Source organism: Sparus aurata, chromosome 13 (genome assembly GCF_900880675.1).
Source record: "Sparus aurata chromosome 13, fSpaAur1.1, whole genome shotgun sequence".
In the NCBI taxonomy this organism is placed as follows: domain Eukaryota; kingdom Metazoa; phylum Chordata; class Actinopteri; order Spariformes; family Sparidae; genus Sparus; species Sparus aurata.
Window position 1 is genome coordinate 6,885,166 of NC_044199.1, and position 19,800 is coordinate 6,904,965.

At 41.6% G+C, this 19,800-nt stretch overlaps 2 protein-coding genes across 6 annotated transcripts in view; one reads left to right on the forward strand and one right to left on the reverse strand.

Annotated features, from left to right (window-relative positions):
• Window positions 1–422, reverse strand: part of LOC115594478 (roundabout homolog 1-like) — a 99,267-nt gene extending 98,845 nt beyond the window's left edge. For 2 of the 3 annotated variants that reach the window (XM_030438569.1, XM_030438570.1), the window contains exon 1: window positions 134–421. The gene's annotated coding sequence lies outside the window, so the exon portion shown is untranslated. Of the gene's footprint in view, window positions 1–133 lie in introns of all 3 variants that reach the window. The other variant, XM_030438568.1, reaches the window with a different exon arrangement.
• Window positions 423–9,408: 8,986 nt separating this feature from the next.
• On the forward strand, window positions 9,409–18,874 carry LOC115594556 (protein phosphatase 1D-like). Of its 3 annotated transcripts, XM_030438693.1 has the most exons (7): window positions 9,409–10,089; window positions 12,836–13,064; window positions 13,223–13,347; window positions 13,481–13,662; window positions 14,217–14,444; window positions 14,801–14,888; window positions 16,342–16,706. In XM_030438693.1, the coding sequence occupies exons 1-6, from the start codon at window positions 9,573–9,575 to the stop codon at window positions 14,882–14,884; spliced, it is 1,365 nt and encodes a 454-aa protein (XP_030294553.1). In that variant the 5' UTR covers window positions 9,409–9,572; the 3' UTR covers window positions 14,885–14,888; window positions 16,342–16,706. The 3 variants fall into 3 exon arrangements, with proteins under 3 accessions (XP_030294553.1, XP_030294552.1, XP_030294554.1); XM_030438692.1 differs by lacking the exon at window positions 14,801–14,888 and having other exon boundaries at window positions 16,342–18,874; XM_030438694.1 differs by lacking the exon at window positions 16,342–16,706 and having other exon boundaries at window positions 14,801–15,240.
• The last annotated feature ends 926 nt before the right edge of the window (window positions 18,875–19,800 follow it).

Here is a 19,800-nt window from a genome sequence, read left to right on the forward strand (position 1 = left end):
ACGATCAGGGAACGGATTCAATTCCCCTCTGAAGCCGTCTATGCCAAAAGCATGTGCACTCTCAGTAGTGAAATTACTACGTTCGCTAACCAAGCCTCTCTAATATGAATGCGAGCACAACTTCACAACTTACCCCTCACAGGTTATCCCTCCTTCGTCATTGTTCCATTTTCTCCGGTAAAGCCAAATCTCTGGCAGTGTGTGCTTTCCAGGAATCCAAGCACCAAACAATGAGAGCAGAGACAGAGAGAAAAAAAGAAGAGAAGACACGATGTGGACATGTAGGAAAAAAAAAAAAAAGGAGGGGAAAAAATCAAAAGAAGGAGCTTTTGCTGAACGAAAAGCCTAAATAATCCATCTGTGATCCAGGAGACGCTATCAGATGGGGTGCATACAAATCACAAACCTACCTCTGCAGCAGCCTAGGTCCAATATCCTCAGGGTCCTAAGGCTGCACTCAGACAATTTACTCTTACAGATTACGCCTGACACCTCACACACTCAAGGACATTAGAGAAAGGGTGAATTTTAACAGTGGTATTACCATTTTGATTTTATTTTAGAATAGAAAAAAAAAAGGAAAAAGTGTGTTTTTTTTCCTCTCAATTTCCAATTCATCCTTTCATCATCTAGATGATAATCATTTGGCATGTTGGAGATCTTTCTGCATGCATTAAACGCACTTTGAAACCATTCCGTTAATGTAGCGTATTCTGAATAAAACTGTACTAGAGGGAGCATCTCTGAGAGCATCAACAGTTCTCGGCCATCTATTATTTATCAGAACACACTGGATTGCAAAAAATGAGCTGTTTCTACCCGTGGTCTGACATAATTTGGAGTCGTGTGTCGATATATATGCTGTGTGTTATTTAATGGATTTCCAAATGAAGCAGTCCAGCTCAAGCTACCTGCCGCAATGACTAGAGAATCAGAGTGTGTAGTTGTGTCAATATGGGCAAACATGCCTGCACCGTGGTTCACAATCTGCAGGAAAAAAAAAAAAGCATCCCACAGGGTCTACGTTCACCTGCAGCAAACGCAGCCCGCCTCTATCTCTTTTCACTCGGTGAAACTGAATTGGTTTCATTTATTCTTTGCTACCTGCTTATTTCCTATTCAGGTACACAGAGTGGGGGGGTTAGCATGCGCAAGGCAGCAAGGCAGGAAAACAATTCATCATGGAGATAGCAAAGACAAACACATTTACACCTGTATAAATTTGGGATTTTTCAGTCCCGGCCCGACTCGCGCGTCGCCGTTCTTCAGTCTCCCATCCACCTTTTTACGCCTCTCTCTGCATTTTATCAGCGTTATTTGTTGCACTTACATCAAATGAGTAGTGTTTTACAATAATTGATTTTTCTCCCCCCCCCCCCATCTTATTGAGAACAACGTCCACAGTGACTGATGAATGCATCTTCTTCTGTGTAATGGTGTGTGTAACAAAAGGAGAATTGATCCGCAACGTTGCTCAGCAGCTGTTTATTCAATCCAGTCTACCATACAGCAGCGTGGTGGACAATATAGACGTGCTTCGAGTATAATTTTTGTGTTACATTATGTCCAACCAGTTTCCCAACCTTTGCCGACAAATGGGAGAATGATCCATTTTTGCTCAGGCATGATCATCTCTGGAGTCAGACGTTTGCTCATAAATGACGAGACATCACAGGAAGCCTGACACCTGCACAGTTTACTACAGACCCAAACACACATCCGTGAGTTTAAGAGCTTTTTTTCAATCCACTTAGCTCTGTGGCCTTTAGGTATTCTCGCCCGTAACTCTTCTTGAGAATAGACGATGGGGGAAATACACAGAGTCTGACGCTGCAACAGAAGGACATCGGAGCATGTGACCCAAGACAATTTTCCTTTCAACAACACTCTTATCGAGAGCACTCTTATCGAGATCCTTCATCTAACTCAGCGGTGCCGTTTTGAATCAACCTCAAGTCAATATCATGGTCATCTATCATGCTGACAGGAGGAGACTTGCGAGTGTGACATTGGAAAGATAATCATCTCGAGAGGAAGCGGGGTCTTCTCCGGGAACGCCGCCGCTGTGCCGGTCAGAAGGAACCGAGTCACCTGCGGTTTGAACCCGGGGTGAGATGCACCGTGACGGATAACGCGTGACAGCCGGACATAGAAAATCACGTTTTGCACAACAGCTACCTTTCTTTCTTAAGACTTCCCTTCCAGCCTTTCAGTATTTTAACACTGAAACATTTGGTTAGGTTGCAAGAGCAGTGTAGCAACTACATTGCTTTTATTATCTTTTTTTTTTTTTTTTAAGAAAAAAGGCAGCTCATCTCTGCACTCACTGATACTGACATTCCATCGTGTGGTCTCCATGACTTGCTTCTGTTCGACAGGTTTTACACTCGTGATAGGCTTTTGCGTTTGGTTTCGTACTGCGCATCTTTTATATTCTTTTCTGTACGACATTGTTTGCTTTTTTCTCGACTCTGTTCCATTTGTTATCTGGCTGTTTCTCCACTCTCGCCTGCCGAGGGACTTTGTGAATTAGCCTGAAGCTATAGTCTGGTGCAGCACATCAAATGGCCACATTTATCTTTGAACTTTATTCCGTCCTTTTTCAAATAAATAAAGGGTGTACATCAAACTCCAGGCGAGGGCAAGCCTTGTGTTTTATTTCATTTGAATTCGGTGATCGTGTTACATGGGCGTCATTTCCGTTTATATTTTTGTGATGATGAGCTTATACTGTAAAATCTAAATGTTCATCTGAGCTCTTATATCCCTGCCACTGTTTAACACAAAGTGATGCTTTGAGTTTTTACGGAAGGCATAGGACACATAATAGTTGCTGTTTCAATGGTCTTAATGCATCTGTAATTGCAGAACATTTTGAAATAGTTGATAATATCTGACTAACAAATTATCTGCCCTTTATTGTAAAAATGTATATTATCGGCTGGGTACCAGTATCGGTGGAATTAGAGTTCGAGTTTAGGAATTGAGCTGATGACAGACAGCTTAACTGCTTTCATTGACTTACTAAGCGGAGCATGTACACGCTCCGATACAGAAGGCTGTCACCTGTGTGGACTGGAATCTTTCACAGCTTCAGAGACAGACAACACGATTTGCAATTTGCTAAACATGTTAGGAGTTTAAAGACGAGGGGGGAAAAAAGTCTGTTTTCACACAACAAATCTTGTTCAAGTGATGAAATAATACATCTTCAATCTTAGCTGACTACGTCTTGGCCTTTCTTGCCCTGTGCGTAAACCACAGGTTATAAACTTCCTTTAAGATATAAAAATGTGAAATTATCGGTTATCACTGTCGGCTGAGAAAAACATTGTGCATTACCTGTTGTGCATCTGCAGTTGGTATGGGGATTCTCAAACAAGTTGGAATATGCTGAATAACACCTTTTTGGAATTGTTCATCTGCAAAGGCAATCCTTGATCGTATTTCTTGCATCACCCACCTTCTAAACACATAAATAGCATGATTTGTAAAATGCAGCGAGTATACATAGGCATCACCTTCACATATTACTTATATATTTACACCAATTCAAATTTCAGGGTACATACAGCACCTACATACGTACTTTTATCGACTCTTCCAGGTAATAACTGTGTTGAAAAAAGTTTAGTGTTGAGTAATCCACCTATACGATGTCTTATTTACTTCAAATCTCACAAAAAAAATTATAATATTAATAATTAATAATCACACAGAAGCAGTGAGATGATAAGCCTTTACTTACACTGCACTAACCTCTGTGAACATCTTGCTGATTGTTCAGATTTGTCTTCTCTCTGTTAGAAAAAGAAAAAAGGAGATTTAGTTTGAGGTCTGAGAAAACCCAGTGAACCCTCTCTTGGTCATGTCCCATTATCCGTCTCGGTTTTTAACATGTGTTTCTTAAGCTGAATGGTGAACCTGTCGCATAGACTGATGGGGGCTTGAGCTCCTCTCAGATCCACAAACTATTTATTTAACTTTAACCTTCACCAAGTAATCATTACACTTTTACCACACTGTACGCTGACGAGGAAACAAATTGTGTCCGTGTGATTAGTCTGTCTCTCACACACACACAAATACACACACTGTGATTTAATTTTTTTTTTTTTCCCATCAAAAAAATGACCAATGGTTATATTACCATACATTTATATGGTAATGTTTGAGTCCCTTTCCCAGTCTCTTCTTTGGTCGGGCTGACTGACACTTCAGCATCCACACAGTCAAGAAGCCAAACAAAGCTATTTTTATGGATGGACCATTATACAAGAGCTGCGAGGGGGAATCTGTGAGAATGCAATCCAGGTGTCATAGCCCCTTGGTAATCTCTCGCGTCTTCAGGAATTCATTTTCTCGGCGGCTTCACTTGAAAATGACATTCTGACACCATTTACATGGAAATCACTTTGCCTCTTCATCTGTAATAGTGGCCTGTGTGCAGCCACGACCTCTCTGAGGGCTAGACTATTAATGGACAAACAGTAACAGGAGAGAAAGAGAGAGAGAGATGAAGAGAAAGGAAGACAGAAAGACAGACAGAAAGACAGACAGACAGACAGACAGAAAGAAAGAAAGAAAGAAAGAAAGAAAGAAAGAAAGAAAGAAAGTCGATGTTAATATATGGGATTTTTCAGGGTTAAAGTCAAGGTCAGAGCTTTGGGTATTAAGGGATGAAGACACTGAGGGAAAGCATAATGAGGGAAATTCCTATTTCTCCCCTTAAACATCCTTTCTCTCTCTGTCTCCCCCACTCTCTGTCCACCTCTCTCTTTCCCACACACAAGAAAGAGAGATGTAAAGATTTTCCCTGAAAGAAGCAGAGAAATCTATCAGCAAAGCGCAGCGCCGAGAGGAATAAATACAGGTTTCAGAATCTCTCAGAACGTTTGAACACAAGAATGATTTCTCTTTTGAAAAGGTGTGTGCAATTCAATTTATCTTTTAAGAGAAACTATTTTTTTTTTAATGCCAATCATTTGTCATCACAGAGACAACCCACGGATTTGAAAATGCCTTTGCGTTTCCACAAAGATGCGTATGTATAGGACAAAAACAGCATTTTGACATTTGTAATGTGAACAGCCACATCTCTCAAGGTCAAAAAAGGCACGTAGGTAAAAGCATTACACATACACTGTGCATCCCGAACACACTGCACAAACTTAAACTACTTCAACACTGTCACTTGCGACCTTAGGCATAAATTCATGCTTACACACACACACATTAACAGTACATACATAAACATGACACCCTGACTAGGATTACCATGTGAAGTCATGAATCAACGTGTGTGTATATGACAACGAATGTAAAGGTGGTCCCTGTACGAAGGCAATGCATCACAATAATAAAATTATTTTATTATCATAGGTCATCCCTTGAAAACTTCTTATGCGTTTTTTTTACTTGTGTATGTGCTGTTGCTAGGTTTTTGTTTTATTCCAGTTGTTGATTTTCTGTGAAAAAAAGGATAAATGTGGATAATTAAGGTTACATGATTGGATTAACAACACTGCCTCCACCTGGCATTACTGTGGCACTACTTGACACAGAGCTCGTGCAAACACACCAAATTTGCAGCATGAAAACCATAAAGAAACTAGGACTACTATTTCTTCTGTGTCTTTTTTTTTTATACATTTGTTTAAACACTGCATGCTACAAAATGACCCATGTCCTTTTCTTTTAAAATTACATTGGGATTACAATGCAACCCTGAGAGGACAGCATGGGATATATGCAAAATTTAAATTGTATTTATAGAAAAACAAGTATGGTGTTTAGGGAGCCATTTGTATTACATGGCCAAACTCATTTCTGTGATTCTGAGGCTGAAACATTCAATTATTTTGTGACAGAATCAGTATCTCAAGCTGTCACAACGGTGTTAATTGAGACTGTAATCCAAGCTACTGCACCACACAATTAATCTATATGTGCAAATGTGTAGGGGGGGGGTTTTTTCAGTTGTTGTGGAGATCCACGCACCTTGCCTTTGAGATAACGTGTTTAATTCATAAACACAACCCCAGATGGAGGACGAAATTCTGGACTAGCAGCTTGCAATTAAAAGCATCTTTAAAGTGGGCTGTATGGCAAATGTGCCATGATACAAACCAGATTCAGTACATTCATGTGCGGTAACGGATAGGCTGGCACACCTCCACAACAGCTGGGGTGTCGAGGAGGTTGCTGTCCGGTAGATGCTGCTGGACCTGACATTGGAGGAGGAAGGACAGGCAACAGCAGATGTTATTAATAACATGAACAATGGCTTCGCTCTTACCAAGTGTCCCAGTAAGCCATGTCTATGCGTGACAGTGGGCCAGCTTACACAATATCAGGTACCATGAATACAAAGCAGCTAAATGAGGTTCAGTCATTAATCATTTCATCGTTTACACCTGAGCACCTTCACTGTTAGGTCTGAGTTCAATGTTTTTATGCAATAGGCCATTTTCACCATTTTGACTTTAAAGCAGGAAAAGCACAGGTGTGACCAGTTACATTAATGTTGGCTCCATTCCATTCAGTGTCTCAATTAGCCAGTGCCAGTGTGCACAATACTAGAGCCCTTGAACTAGCTCACCTAAATGGAATGCGGCCATCATCAATGTTATAGATACCACCTGTGCTTTTCCACTGCGGTCAAGCCAGCCGTGGTTCGCGTTTGTTTGGCCAAATCAGCCGCACTTTTTTTTTTCTTTTACGGTAATCATAATGAAACCGCTCTGAGGAGCTGCTGGTAGTGAATTTGGGGCAGACTGCAGTCTCACAATCAGACCCATGAAACATATGATACTTATACAGTAATTATTCACGGTAAAAAAAAAAAAAACGAAGGTATCACATAGGTATTCTTCTGGATATCAAAGTAAAGGATGACATGAGAAAAAAAAAAAGAAAAGAAAAACATTGTTTCCGTAAGCAGTCCAAAATTCATTTCGCTTTGGGAAACACGTTACCAGCAGATCAGCTGCCTTTATTAAGGGGTAAGGACACATAAACCGGGTACTGACACTATAACGAACTTATAAAGACTTCTGAGTCATTTAATCCTTGTGCGATCATAACCACTCACACAAACTGACCAGCAAATGTTAGCTAACCAGATTTCATGGCCAAGTTTCCTGCCAATTTTACCAAAACTACCGACTTGTTTTGAGATAGTGACCTCCTTTAATTAACTGTGCATTATTCATGCAATAAACACGGCAGAGATAATGTCCATCGCGGATTTAATTGGATGTAGTTAGAGGATTATGTTCGAGAGGAATTTACTTCAACACTTAACAATTAAATGAGACGTCTTCAGCTTCCTGTTCAGAGTTATTTCAGAAACATTTGAGGCAAAAACAAATCTTACCGACATGAGAGGGAGGCTGGCTGCCTGAACTTACTGGGCTTAGACACAGATGAAGATAGTTACTATGTGGAGCTCGCTGATATATGAAGGAACATCACCTGGGCTCATTACCTGAGATGGGTATGTAATAACTGATCTGTACACCTCCCACACAGACATGAATACACCTGTACTGAACAGGTAACTGTACACATAAAGCAGATTCATACAGAGCTGTTTACTGACCGTGTCCTCAGAGAAGAGCCGCTCTGACCAGAGTGAAGATCCCTCAGCGATTAATATACACATCTAAAGTTTTGGAGGGAAATGCACTAACTTCACGCGAGAAAAGAGCGAGACCGCCCCTTTTGGCGCGCACCACTTGGATTCGTCAGAAAGTCTGTGGGTGGGACTTATTTTGCATGGTTTACTCCAACCAGAGAGTCATGACCAGTTGAATAAAGTCTAGCTCAGTTGGTAGCCAAGTGTCTCGTGAACATAATCTTAACCTTCACCGTACGTTAGAGTTGCACTCCGGGGTCCTTTACTTCATCCATTTTCATGTATGCTCTTCTGTCTTGTCAAAAGAGGCTATAAATTAAACAAATATTAGTAGAACCAACACAGATAAAGAATTGTTAAAAGGATCAAAAAGGGTCACTTTTTTTTATTGATATTTCATTTCTCTGGTCTTTATTTGTTATTATTCCAATACTAACGGAATGTAATCAAGTTACATTACTTAAATATTGTTTGGACACCTCAGCTCAAGTGTTATTGATTCCTGTTCTGTACTTTTACCACAAAATAATGAAATTAAATGTGAATGATGACTTCATGGAGGTGATGTCACAGAAAGGGGCGAGGCACTTGTACATATTATGTTTATAAGAATTTATTTCTAAGCTTTTTATTATATTGGTTTTTTTGTACTATTGTTATTGTTTATTGTTAAATTGAACTGTCCTTAGGTTGATGTGACACACAAATATCCCCATTGCAGGACCAATAAAGGAATTCTGATTCTGATTCTGAGTCAATCACAATCCATGGAAATTTCATGAAGGGGTCAGTGATGTAATATTCTGATCAGTCAAAAATAAGAAAATGTTTCTAATATTTTCACATTATGTTTGTGTTGGGGCCGTCACGTGGTTCTGACACAATAGCAGCCTAAATTGCACTAACAAAGGAAAGGGCATCGACCCTGATGTCCAGTAGGTGGCGCCTGCTTGACACAGTCCCCCCAGGTTTGACAACTCCCATCTCTCATTGTCTGAGAGCACACCTGAATGCATCGTCAGTTCCGCAATGACCGGAAGAACGGAGAAAATAAGAGCACTATGGTCAGCGCAACTGTTACTCTTGCATTTCTTGCGCTGACAAGTCGAAATGTCTGAAAATGGGTCTATATTTTGGGCTAAGCCAAGTTTTCACAAGCAAAGCATTAGAATTACACTGCTTTTTTAAGTCAATTAGGAAATTAGGTCTAAACAGGAAGTGTTTTTTTAGTTCACCACAGTGGCTCTGAGTGGGCAGGTTTAGCTTAACTTAGTTTAAAGTTAGCTTAATTTACAGCTATGATTGATGGAAACTTACTCAAAATTAAAAAGCTGCATACGTACAGGCTGTAATATATTGCTTCATAAAATCTGTGATCGATGAAACTATGAGTGGTTGCAACATAAATTACTTACTCAAAACATAATAACCGTTAAATGTTGTTTACCGATTACAAGCTGGAGTAAATTTAGCGCAGAAGGTGCTGCTTTAATGTCCCTTCATCCCTCAAAGATTCACATTTTAAAATTATCATTAGTTGGCATAACAATGAGAAAGCACATATGACATCATCTGGGATTCGTCTGAGGATGGTATAATCGAGTCAGCCATTAAAAGGGCCGCATACAAGACTATTTTAGTGTCTTTTTTGCGGTGTGTAATGCGATCGCTTCACGAAATTCCAACGTCCCTAAGCGCCTGTAAATGCAGCATAGTCGTGCGTGCCTTGCGTCGTTGCTAAGTTGATAGGCGCAAAAAACGTGACATCATCGCGTACAGCGGGACGTCTCGGAGAAGATAAACAAAAAGGAAGGAAGCCTTCGGCCATACAATCGCGGCAAAATCGGTTCAAAATTTTAGCCTGCGAGCTACAGTTAGCAGCTACATGTGTCATTTTATCGCTTAGACATTTAACAATCACGCGTTCACAATCATGGACGAGTCCGTGGTGTTTCGTATGAGTGCATTCTCCGAGCAAGGAGGGAGGAAATACATGGAGGATGTTGTCGAGATAAGAATCGAGTACGAGCCGACGCCGTCGCTAGTCGAAGATTATCCAAAGTCGCAGAGGCATGGAGGAGAGGGGAAAGCCGAGGGCGAACCCGACAAACGGACCGAAACTGAGACACAAGACCCCGACGTTCCCGCCGAGTCCGGACCGGTCTCTGCTATGTGGGTAGAGAGCCTGTCGAATGAGGACAGCGGCAACAACACTGCGCCGGCATCCGAGGGAAAAGTCGCAGAGCGTACAGTCGACACACGGAGGTCTGTGGCGTTTTTCGCCGTGTTCGACGGCCACGGGGGCCGAGAGGCAGCGCACTTCGCCAGGGAGAATCTGTGGGATCTGTTGAAGAGGCAGCGGGGGTTTTGGTCGAAGGATCACAGTGAAGTGTGCGCTGCTCTTCGGAAGGGCTTCATCGCCTGTCACCATGCGATGTGGAAGGAGCTACGTAAGTCACCCAAGTTAAGATCATGTGTTTGGGTTATATATATGTGTGTGTGTTTTCTAACTGTGTTTATTGCTGCGTTTTGCTCTCAGATGCATCGTGTCAGAGCCTCATCGACGTTTGGTAGCAAAACTGTGTCACATGAGGCAGCATCCTCCTCAGCTGGTGTGATGATGCTCAATCCTCTGCCCGACTGGCCCATCCCATAACAGATTAACACAGTGTTCCCATCATCTGACCACAACAAGGCTGTCAGAGTTGACATAACCCCGTTTTAAAATAACTCAGTTGAATGTTTATTATTTCAGGTATATCTAGATTAAGGGTTCAAAGGGCGAAAAGTGCTGTTACAGACCTGAACCACTGCCAGAAAACATCAGTACATTCTCGTAAAGTCCCATCCTGTGACCCATATCTTGTCAATCAAATTAGGCCTTACAGCAGAAGCCAGTCTGTTTTTAATTTTGATGGGAAATTCAACTTATCTAGATGTACGATGGTGGCTGTTCTGTATCACCAATGCTCTCTCTCCGAAGAATTTGTCCGTGACTCACTGTTTATTTGACAGAAACATGATGCATCGTCCTTTTGATGGGAGATAATGTCCAATGCACAAGTGCGTCTACCTCCGCAGAAAGGATTGTGCACATGGGCCAGATTAAATGGATAAATAATGTGAAGCGGGCTGTGTTTAATCCAGCTCAGAACTCCTCACCTGTGGCTTTTTAAAAGCACAGTCTCGACACGTGGAAGTCAGATTACGTCGATTTATTGTGAAAGAAAGCAGCGGGGTGAAGAAAACCTTTTATGGAGCAGCACAAAGAACACGTGCAGTATGAAGAATTCAGTATTAAAGTAAACACCAACAAGACGTTTAAGAGAATTCAGTCTGGCTTCCTGGCTCATATGGTCATCAAGTTTTATAAAAGAAATCCCTCTGGTGGGTGGCTGTTTTCCTCAGTCGTGCTATGTAATGGTCCGTACATCGGAAACCTTTAATCCATGGTCTAACACACCGTGAAACTGTGTTAGACTCCCTCTCGAGAGATAAAGTTTGCAGGCTGCTAGCTAACGTAGTTTTAGCATCCTCAGAAACGACCGCACGACAACAATACACTGCAGTAAATGGGTCCAAATATAAAACCGCCATCAAAAAGCCACAAATGATGTTCAGAACAGCACCAAACTTCAGCAACATTACAAATAGGGTCCCAGCACATATTTCGAGGCATCAAACATTTGATATAGTTGCTGGATTTGTCGGAAAATATAAACGAAGCCTTCCTTGTTGTGGGGAAGCCCTGTGAGTCGATTACCGAGTGCAGTAGAGTCCCGCAGTAATGATCGTCATGAGCTAAAGTTGCTGAAGTTTGGTGCTGTTCTGAGCATTATTTGTGGCTTTTTGATGGCGGTTTTATATTTGGACCCATTTACTGCAGTGTCTTGTTGTCGTGCGGTCGTTTCTGAGGATGCTAAAACTCCGTTAGCTAGCGGTCTGCAAACTTTATCTCTCGAGAGGGAGTCTAACACAGTTTCACGGTGTGTTAGGCCATGGATTAAATTTACACCGGAATATCCCTTTAAGCGTCATTGTAACTGATATTAATTATAATAATAATAATTGTTTTACAAAATATACAAAGCTACTGAGAAACCCTGTTTTTTTTTTTTCCTAAGATGATTATCATATCATGGAAAAAAATGTCCTTCCTCTGCAACCCTAGATACAGAGGACACAGAACCAGCAGTTCCCGGGGTTAGCTTTCAAGGTCATAGGCTGTCTGACGGCTGGGTTCAAAAGTGCATATTTGCCTCTGACTGGCTCGCAGGCTGAACTCAAGTCTACATGGTTGTTTACGCGTGTGTGTTCTTACCATTCTTGTTGTCAATTATTGTAAAGAATTAAGGAAAGTAAGACTTCATCAGCCATTTTCAAGTGAATTCTGTTTTCATGCCTATCTAATAATATCCTTTATACAGGGTTCGTACGGGTGCTTGAAATCCTTGAAAGTGCTTGAATTTCAATGTTGTGTTTTCAAGGTCTGAAAAGTGCTTGGATTTTAGTTTAAGTGCTTGAAAGTGCTTGACATTATAACTCTGTGTCTTTCACAAAATTTGGATCAGACCGGATAATTAATTTCTGAAGTTTTTGCTGTTATGAAACATAATTTTAGATGTTTACAGCATAATATATATATAATTGTGATAAAAAGTGAAGAATAAAATCATGAGTATATATATATTCCTGTAGATAAGTACTTTACCCCAGCAATAAGGTGCCGGAAAATCTTGAAAGTTACCCTTAAAAGTGCTTGAATTTGACCTTGAAAAATGTGTACGAACCCTGTTTATACAATCATTTGTTTCACAAAGTGGTGAACCTTGCCCTCTTCTCCCTTGTGATCCACTGAGCCTTTCGAGAATGCCCCTTTTATACCCGACCATGATACTATCACCTGTTACGTGTGAACCTGTTTACCTGTGGAATGCTACAAATATCCGGTATGGAACATTCCACAGGTAAAACCGGTTCATACGTAACAGGTGATAGTATCATGATTGGTACTTCACCATTCTTTAGTTGCCTCTGTCCCGACTTGTTTGAAACGTGTTGCTGGCATAAAAATCATGATCAATACAAAAATGCCCTTACTTACACTGCCAACGGTGTTTTCCTTGACCGTTGACCATATTCGATCAGTGAGTCACATTAATCACTTTGCTTTTTATTTGTCCTTTTCCCTCACAGCGGAGTGGCCAAAGACAATCACCGGCCTGCCCAGCACGTCAGGCACCACGGCCAGCGTGATCGTAATCCGCGGAGTTCACATGTATGTCGCCCATGTAGGGGACTCGGCGGTAGTAGTTGGAGTGAAGGAAAACGACACTGATATCACGCTCCAGGCTCTTGAAGTAACACAAGACCATAAACCTGAGCTTCCTAAAGAAAAAGAGAGGATTGAACGACTGGGTGGCAGGTGAGTCGGTGAAGTAGACCTCCGTTGAGGGCTTGTTTTCAAAATTGAATCGTATCGTAAGGTCAGGGTCGGATATGTTCTCGGCGTTTGTTCCTCTCAGCATCGCTGTATTTTCGGTCTAGCCTTCAAAACTCGATGTGTTATTCTTGCAACTGCAGTGTAATGAAGAAATCTGGGGTCAACCGTGTCGTGTGGAAGAGGCCCAGGCTGACCCATAACGGCCCAGTGAGGAGGAGCACCGTCATCGACCAGATCCCCTTCCTGGCTGTGGCCCGATCCCTCGGTAAAGACGACGCCCCCATTCGCCCGGATTAGCGTCCACGATATTCTCCCGTGAGCTGCTAACGGGTCATCTTCGTCGAAAGTATTCCTCTTAACGTGATGGTTTGTTTTTTTTTCCCTTCATCTGTCGAAAGGTGATCTGTGGAGCTACGATTTCTACAGTGGCGAGTTTGTGGTTTCACCGGAGCCCGATACCACCGTGATGACCCTCGACCCCAAACGCCATCGCTACATCATCCTCGGCAGCGATGGACTGTGGAATATGATGCCGCCCAAGAATGCTGTTAATATGTGTTATAGCCACGACAAGATGGTGGTATGTCATCGTCCAACCGATACATAATGTATTTTATTTGTATGTTTAGCGTAGATACAATAGTGCCTGGAAGGTACAGACAGGGTTCGTACGGGTGCTTGAAATCCTTGAAAGTGCTTGAATTTCAATGTTGTGTTTTCAAGGTCTGAAAAGTCCTTGGGTTTTAGTTTAAGTGCTTGAAAGTGCTTGACATTACAACTCTGTGTCTTTCACAAAATTGGGATCAGACTGGATAATTAATTTCTGAAGTTTTTGCTATTATAAAATATAATTTTTGATGTTTACAGCATGATACAATGTACATAACTGTGATAAAAAGTGAAGAAAAAAAATCACAAGTGTATATATATTCCCTTAGATGCGTATTTCACCCCAGCAATAAGGTGCTGGAAAATCTTAAAAATGACCCTTAAAAGTGCTTGAAAAGTGCTTGAATTTGACCTTGAAAAAAGTGTACGAACCCTGTACAGATTTTACAGGATGTTGATATTGACAAGATTTTATGAGGTCACTGATTTCCCTTTTCCCTCTTCTTCTTTCTTTTTTCGTACAAGGGGCCAAAGGGAATGTCTTGCGCCCGCCGTCTGGGTTGCACCGCTCTGCTGTTTTGGAAAGAACGCATGCTCCGTGCAGACAACACGACAGTTATCGTCCTGGCCCTCCAGGAGCGCGGAGGCCCACCTATACCTATGCATCGAGATGAGATCGTCGTCGACATGTCTACGGGAATCGACCACGTTCCGTACCCGGGAACTACTTATAACACGTGTGAGGTCCCAAAGGTCAGTGCCGTAACGTTTGCTGTATCGTCCAGTAATGTTTTCACTGGGATAAACCATATGAATCATACAGCAAAATGACGGATATTTTCCAAATTCAGAGTGGGTACGTCAGGACCGCTCTGGCGATGGAAAAATATACTGAATGTTTTTGTGTGTTTGTTTGCTCTTCACTGTGTTGTCCTTTTCTATATTCCAGTCCATTTTTTTTAAGTGTCATTGTGTTTAATGCTTTTTCACCAGCTAAAATAATGAAGGTTTGTGGTCGACATGGCTTGCTGACTTTAGGTCACACCAGCAGTTTCTATCCGTGGACTACTGGTCTCAACGAATCACTCTTTGTTTTCGGGGCCCAACAGGCGGAGCATGAGGATGACATGTTTTATGAAGAAGATGAGATATTTGGAGAAGAACATGAGGGATGGCCATGCCTGGAGTGGTAGTGAGGTGACTGCTCAGTTATGAAAATGTATCAAAGTGTCAGAAACATGAACCGCCGATGATTTAATGTATGTATTAGCCGAAATAGCCAGGCTCGACCTGTTGAACCTGATGGCAACCTTCCCTTTCAGCTGGTTATGCTTCTCTGTGGTTGTATTCAAATCTGCTGCTTTAAGAGAGCTATAGATCACTTATTTTTAAAAATACGTTGTCTTAGTAAGTACCGAAGTCATTTATGACAGTGAGATAAACATCAACAGTGCCATTTTAAGCAATCTTCCCACTTTAGCCAGTAGAGGGAGACAGTGAAATGTCTGTTTTATTAAAAAAAAAAAAACAGCCTGAACATATTCACTTGTGCCCAATAGAAAGCCATATTATGCGCAGATGAGTAGCTAACAGCTGACGTCAGATTAAAGGAACAGTTTAAACAAAAATGAGTGTTCAGTCATTAATCTACTCACCCCCATGCCGATGGAAGTTTGGTTGAGGTTTCGTAGTCCACAAATCACTTTGGGGGGGTTCACAGCATAGCAGCTTTGCAACATGCTCCTCAGCAACTGAAGTAGATGGGGACTTGTTCTAAAACGTTAAACCACAAACAAATGCAACTAAAATGACTCCATACAGCTCTTCCAGTGTAATCCAAGTCTCCAGAAGCACCAAGTTCCCACATTGACTTGAAAATATGTTATTTACACACTTTTTTAAGACAGAATTCTTTTAATATCATCTTTTCAAATACATTTCGGATCTTGAGGCGTTCAGAAACTTAGATTACACTGGGTGAGCTGTATGAAGCCTTTTTTTTTTGTTGTGGTTTTTAAGTCCTGACTTTGTATCAGCAGGGGGGTGAGTGGATATTAATGATTGAAATTTTTCATTTTTGTGTGAACTGTTCCTTTAAGAAACAATACGACTGGTTTTCCTGTCAAAGTTTGTGCGTTAGTCCTCAGTGCAGAATTCTGAGTTCCGTCCCCTCATCTAATTTTAGGAGGCGAGGAAGGTTCTCGGGAAGACGGTGACTGTTTGATCTTTGTTATTTTACCTCCATGATACTTTTATATAAGAGTTATATTTTTAAAATATTAATAGATACAGTAGAACAGAGCATTGAGAATGCTTCTACTTCCTAAATTACCCAGCCTCAGTATTCTTTTAGCTGAAACTCATGTCTGTACTTACTGCCTACATTCTCTGCAATCCACATTATCACTTGTATCATTATCATTCATCTGTGTGTCTCATATTCAATTTCAGATCGATGAATGACAAGTTGTGTTTTTTTTTCTTCTTTTTATTCTTGACAAAAACAGACAATTTTAACTGATTTGAATTGATAAATAATGTTAATATATATATACCAGTAATTGATTGGATAAAATGGTTGATGGCTAATAATTAATCCGTTTAATTTCAATCTTTGAATCATTTTTTATTATAATTATTTGTTTTTCAGCGGAGTGATGCATCAAATGCTCCCTTCCCCTTCCAAGACAGTTGCACAACTCTGGAGCAGGCATTTGGGCTGTACGAAGCGGCTTTCTGTGCCACCGCACAGCTCTTACCCGACATAGACTCTGTGAGGGCCCCGCTGCCCCCCTCAGACGGTTCGGCGAATGTTTTCGAAAAGCAAGACTCGACAACCCAAATGGACTGCGCTGCTTCCGCACCTCCGTCGAAAAGGTTTCGCCGTTCCCCGCACACCCCCCCCGAACTCAGAGGTCCTCCCCGTCGGCTCGGCCGGTCCTCCAACAAAGGCTCGCCCGAGGAGACGCCTCATAGCAATGTACAAAGTGAACAAACCCGTAAAACTGACAACGGCGAAAAAGGCTCCTCCGAGGACTGCGGTATGCTACCACAGCACCACAACTCTGCCTTGTGTGTGTGCTGAATCACAGAAACATTGTTCTCGCCCTGAGACTATAAGGATCTGCACCGTTTGCTCACGTATCAGGTGTGCCACAGGCCTCTATTCCTAGATGTATACTTTTTATACAAAGTCTTTTTGTTTTTGTAAATATGTGAGAAATTTTAAACGTGTTGCTGTTTTGACCTTCTCGCTCTTCTTCCTGCCCTCTCCTTTTGATTTTAGTGCGACCCTCAAATTTTAAATATTAGATCTGTTCAATCTACACAGTCTATTTTCATACTTATGAGTATGTATAGTATATCCAAAAGACGTATTTTGAAGAGTCATTACAATTTGACGTGACGCGAGTTCAGCAGAACTGTGACACATGCAATCCAGTTTAGATATTTACCAAAAAAAAAAAAATATTTTGACCCTCAGACCAGTTGTTTGGAGTCTTTCCTCCTCCATGAAATGTGTTACTAGTCATAATATGAGGTCAAAAAATAACAGAAGAAACTTTACAAGCGACGGTCTGAGGTATTTCTGAGCGTGTTGATTTAAAATTTGTATTATTTGTTCGGTGTCTCTACCAGTAACTAAATATGTACTGTCGTGGCATCCGAGTTGCTAGTCTTCTAACTAATGTATCTTATGCATCGCTTATGAGGAGGAGTTAAAGGGTCAGTTCACCCAAAATCTGGAAAAATACAAAAAAGGTGCAATATATGTATATAAAAGAATTGGCCAGCTGTTTAATTCATACTCACAACAAATAAGGAGCAGCGTATTAACGGAGTAACCGCTAACTGCTGCCGTTAGGTAGTTGGCTCAGTTAGCCGTGCGGCTAGTGGCCCAGACAAGGGAGCTCAGAGCACCAGGAAAGTGTTGGTGTTGGCACAGAATTCCAGATGGGCCAGGTCTTACAGAATGCACCTTTTTTTTAAACATGTTCTCTCCCTTGGCATCGTGGTGTCTATCCATATTGGTACTGTCAATATGTGCATTTTAGTGAACTGACCCTTTAAGAGTCATATCAGTCCATTCCAGACTTCTCCCACCTCATAATTTGCCCTGTTAAATGACTGTTGTATGCCATTTTTAAAAAAAAACCTTTTGGGCCTGTCTAAGTATTTTAATTGATGGTACAATCAGAAGTCCAGGTTGTTGGGTAATGGTACTGTATGTTGATGTAAAAAGCCAAGGTCAATCCCCGTACCTCACTGGAATTTGAGTCGTCTTTGCCCCTTGATTTTTAGTATTTGGAGCTGTCCACTTCCCAGTTGAAGTGTCCATCAAGCCCCAACACCGTTTTTTTCAATAGGTCTTCCTCTTCGTCTCATATATTATACCCTCGTGCATGATGTGCATCCATAACTTGTGTTTTTAATCTGCACATAAACACCTTTTTTGCTACGTGTCTGGGATACAAGAAGTGCCCGATTCATGGTAATATAAATATATATAAAGTGAAAGTGATCAAAGCTCTAACTTGTGTTTAATATGGCAGCTCAGTTACCGTTCTAGCTGATTTGTTTTTGCCTTTCTGTTTTTTTTTTATTCATAAATGTCATGTTTGCCTTAGCACAACTGAGTCAGAGGTGCTTTTTTTTTTTTTTTTTTTTCTTCCAAATGTCTTCAAAGCAGGTGAGAATCTCCAGGCTTGCGTCAGTGTCGGTGCGACCACGGCCCCGCCTCGGCTGTTTGTCATGCACTTTCCGTTCCTTTCACCAACGTCGCGTCGCCATTGGCGCTGCAGCTCACTGAAACCCCGTCGATGTTTTTTCCAATGACATTGCGAAGCAGTTGTTGTTTTTTTTGTACAGTACGTCATTATGCAATAGAAGTTTGTACAGTACATTAATATGCAAAGTACGTGGGGGTTGTTTTTTTCAGGAGTCTGGCATGCTCAGATCTGCTCTGTTTGTTGTGAAGTGTTCAGAGGTCTTGGATGTTAAACTTCGGGGTCTGGCTCCGAGTATCCGCTGCAGCCAGTTTTTTTCAGGACTAACTGTATAAGTGAAATGCTTTGAAAGTGACTGGATATACAGTGTCTGTGTGATGTAATAAAGTTCTCATTTTCCAACCGGTGCTGTTACGACTGTTTTGGGCATCCTTGTTATTAAATCACGGAACCGTTGATGTGGCTGTTGTCAGTGACTCCACCGTGTCGTGTCAATTGTATTTATAAAGCTGAAAACCACAATCGCATCGGCTCGGTGGGCTTTGCGATCTGTGCAGCGTGTGAAAGCCGCTGTCCGCTGTCGATTTGAGTTCAACAAGTGTTTTGGCGGGGGATGGAAAAATGGAAGAAAACCTCAGGAGGACTCGCATGTGTTGCGTGTATAGAACGAGCCAAACAAATATCCCACATTAAACAGATTACAATGACGAAGTTATTCGATACACGGAGATTATGAAAATACATGTGAAAAGTTTGGATCCAGGAGGATGAATGGTCTCTGTTTCAGTGGCGGTTCTAGACCAGTTTTAATAGGGGGGGCCAGGTTGGGGCCGGCTTTGTTGTTAGGGGGCACATACAACCCGGAAAAAAGGATAAATCCCTCATTCAGACAAAGCAGTGTTTACAATTTCAGCAATTTTGATTGGGTAGTAAACTGCTGAGACACTTTATTTCTGCCTTTCCCTTCAGTACAAAATCATTGCAAGAAATCTGTCATTGTATTATTAATGCAGACTCCCTGTCAGGGGGGCCAGAGGGGGGTCCAGACTCAGAGTTACAGGGGCACTGGCCCCTGTTGGCCCCCCCCCCCTAGAACCGCCCCTGCTCTGTTTCAACCCTTTCGCTAGTGTGTAGCCAGAATGTACAGATCTATTCGTGTTTGCTCAGGTTGCAATGGTGAGGATGCTATCTTCCAGTAGATGGCAGCAATGTAAAGGGATACTTACTTCCTTAGCACCTTCATACACACAGTGTTTGGTCATCAGAAAAGCTGCAGTCACTTTAAAATCCGCAGCTACAGGTCGATAATATATATCAGTAAATCTTGCCGTTTGAAATAAAAAGTGGTCAACAATGACCAGTACATGGATAGACAAAATGAA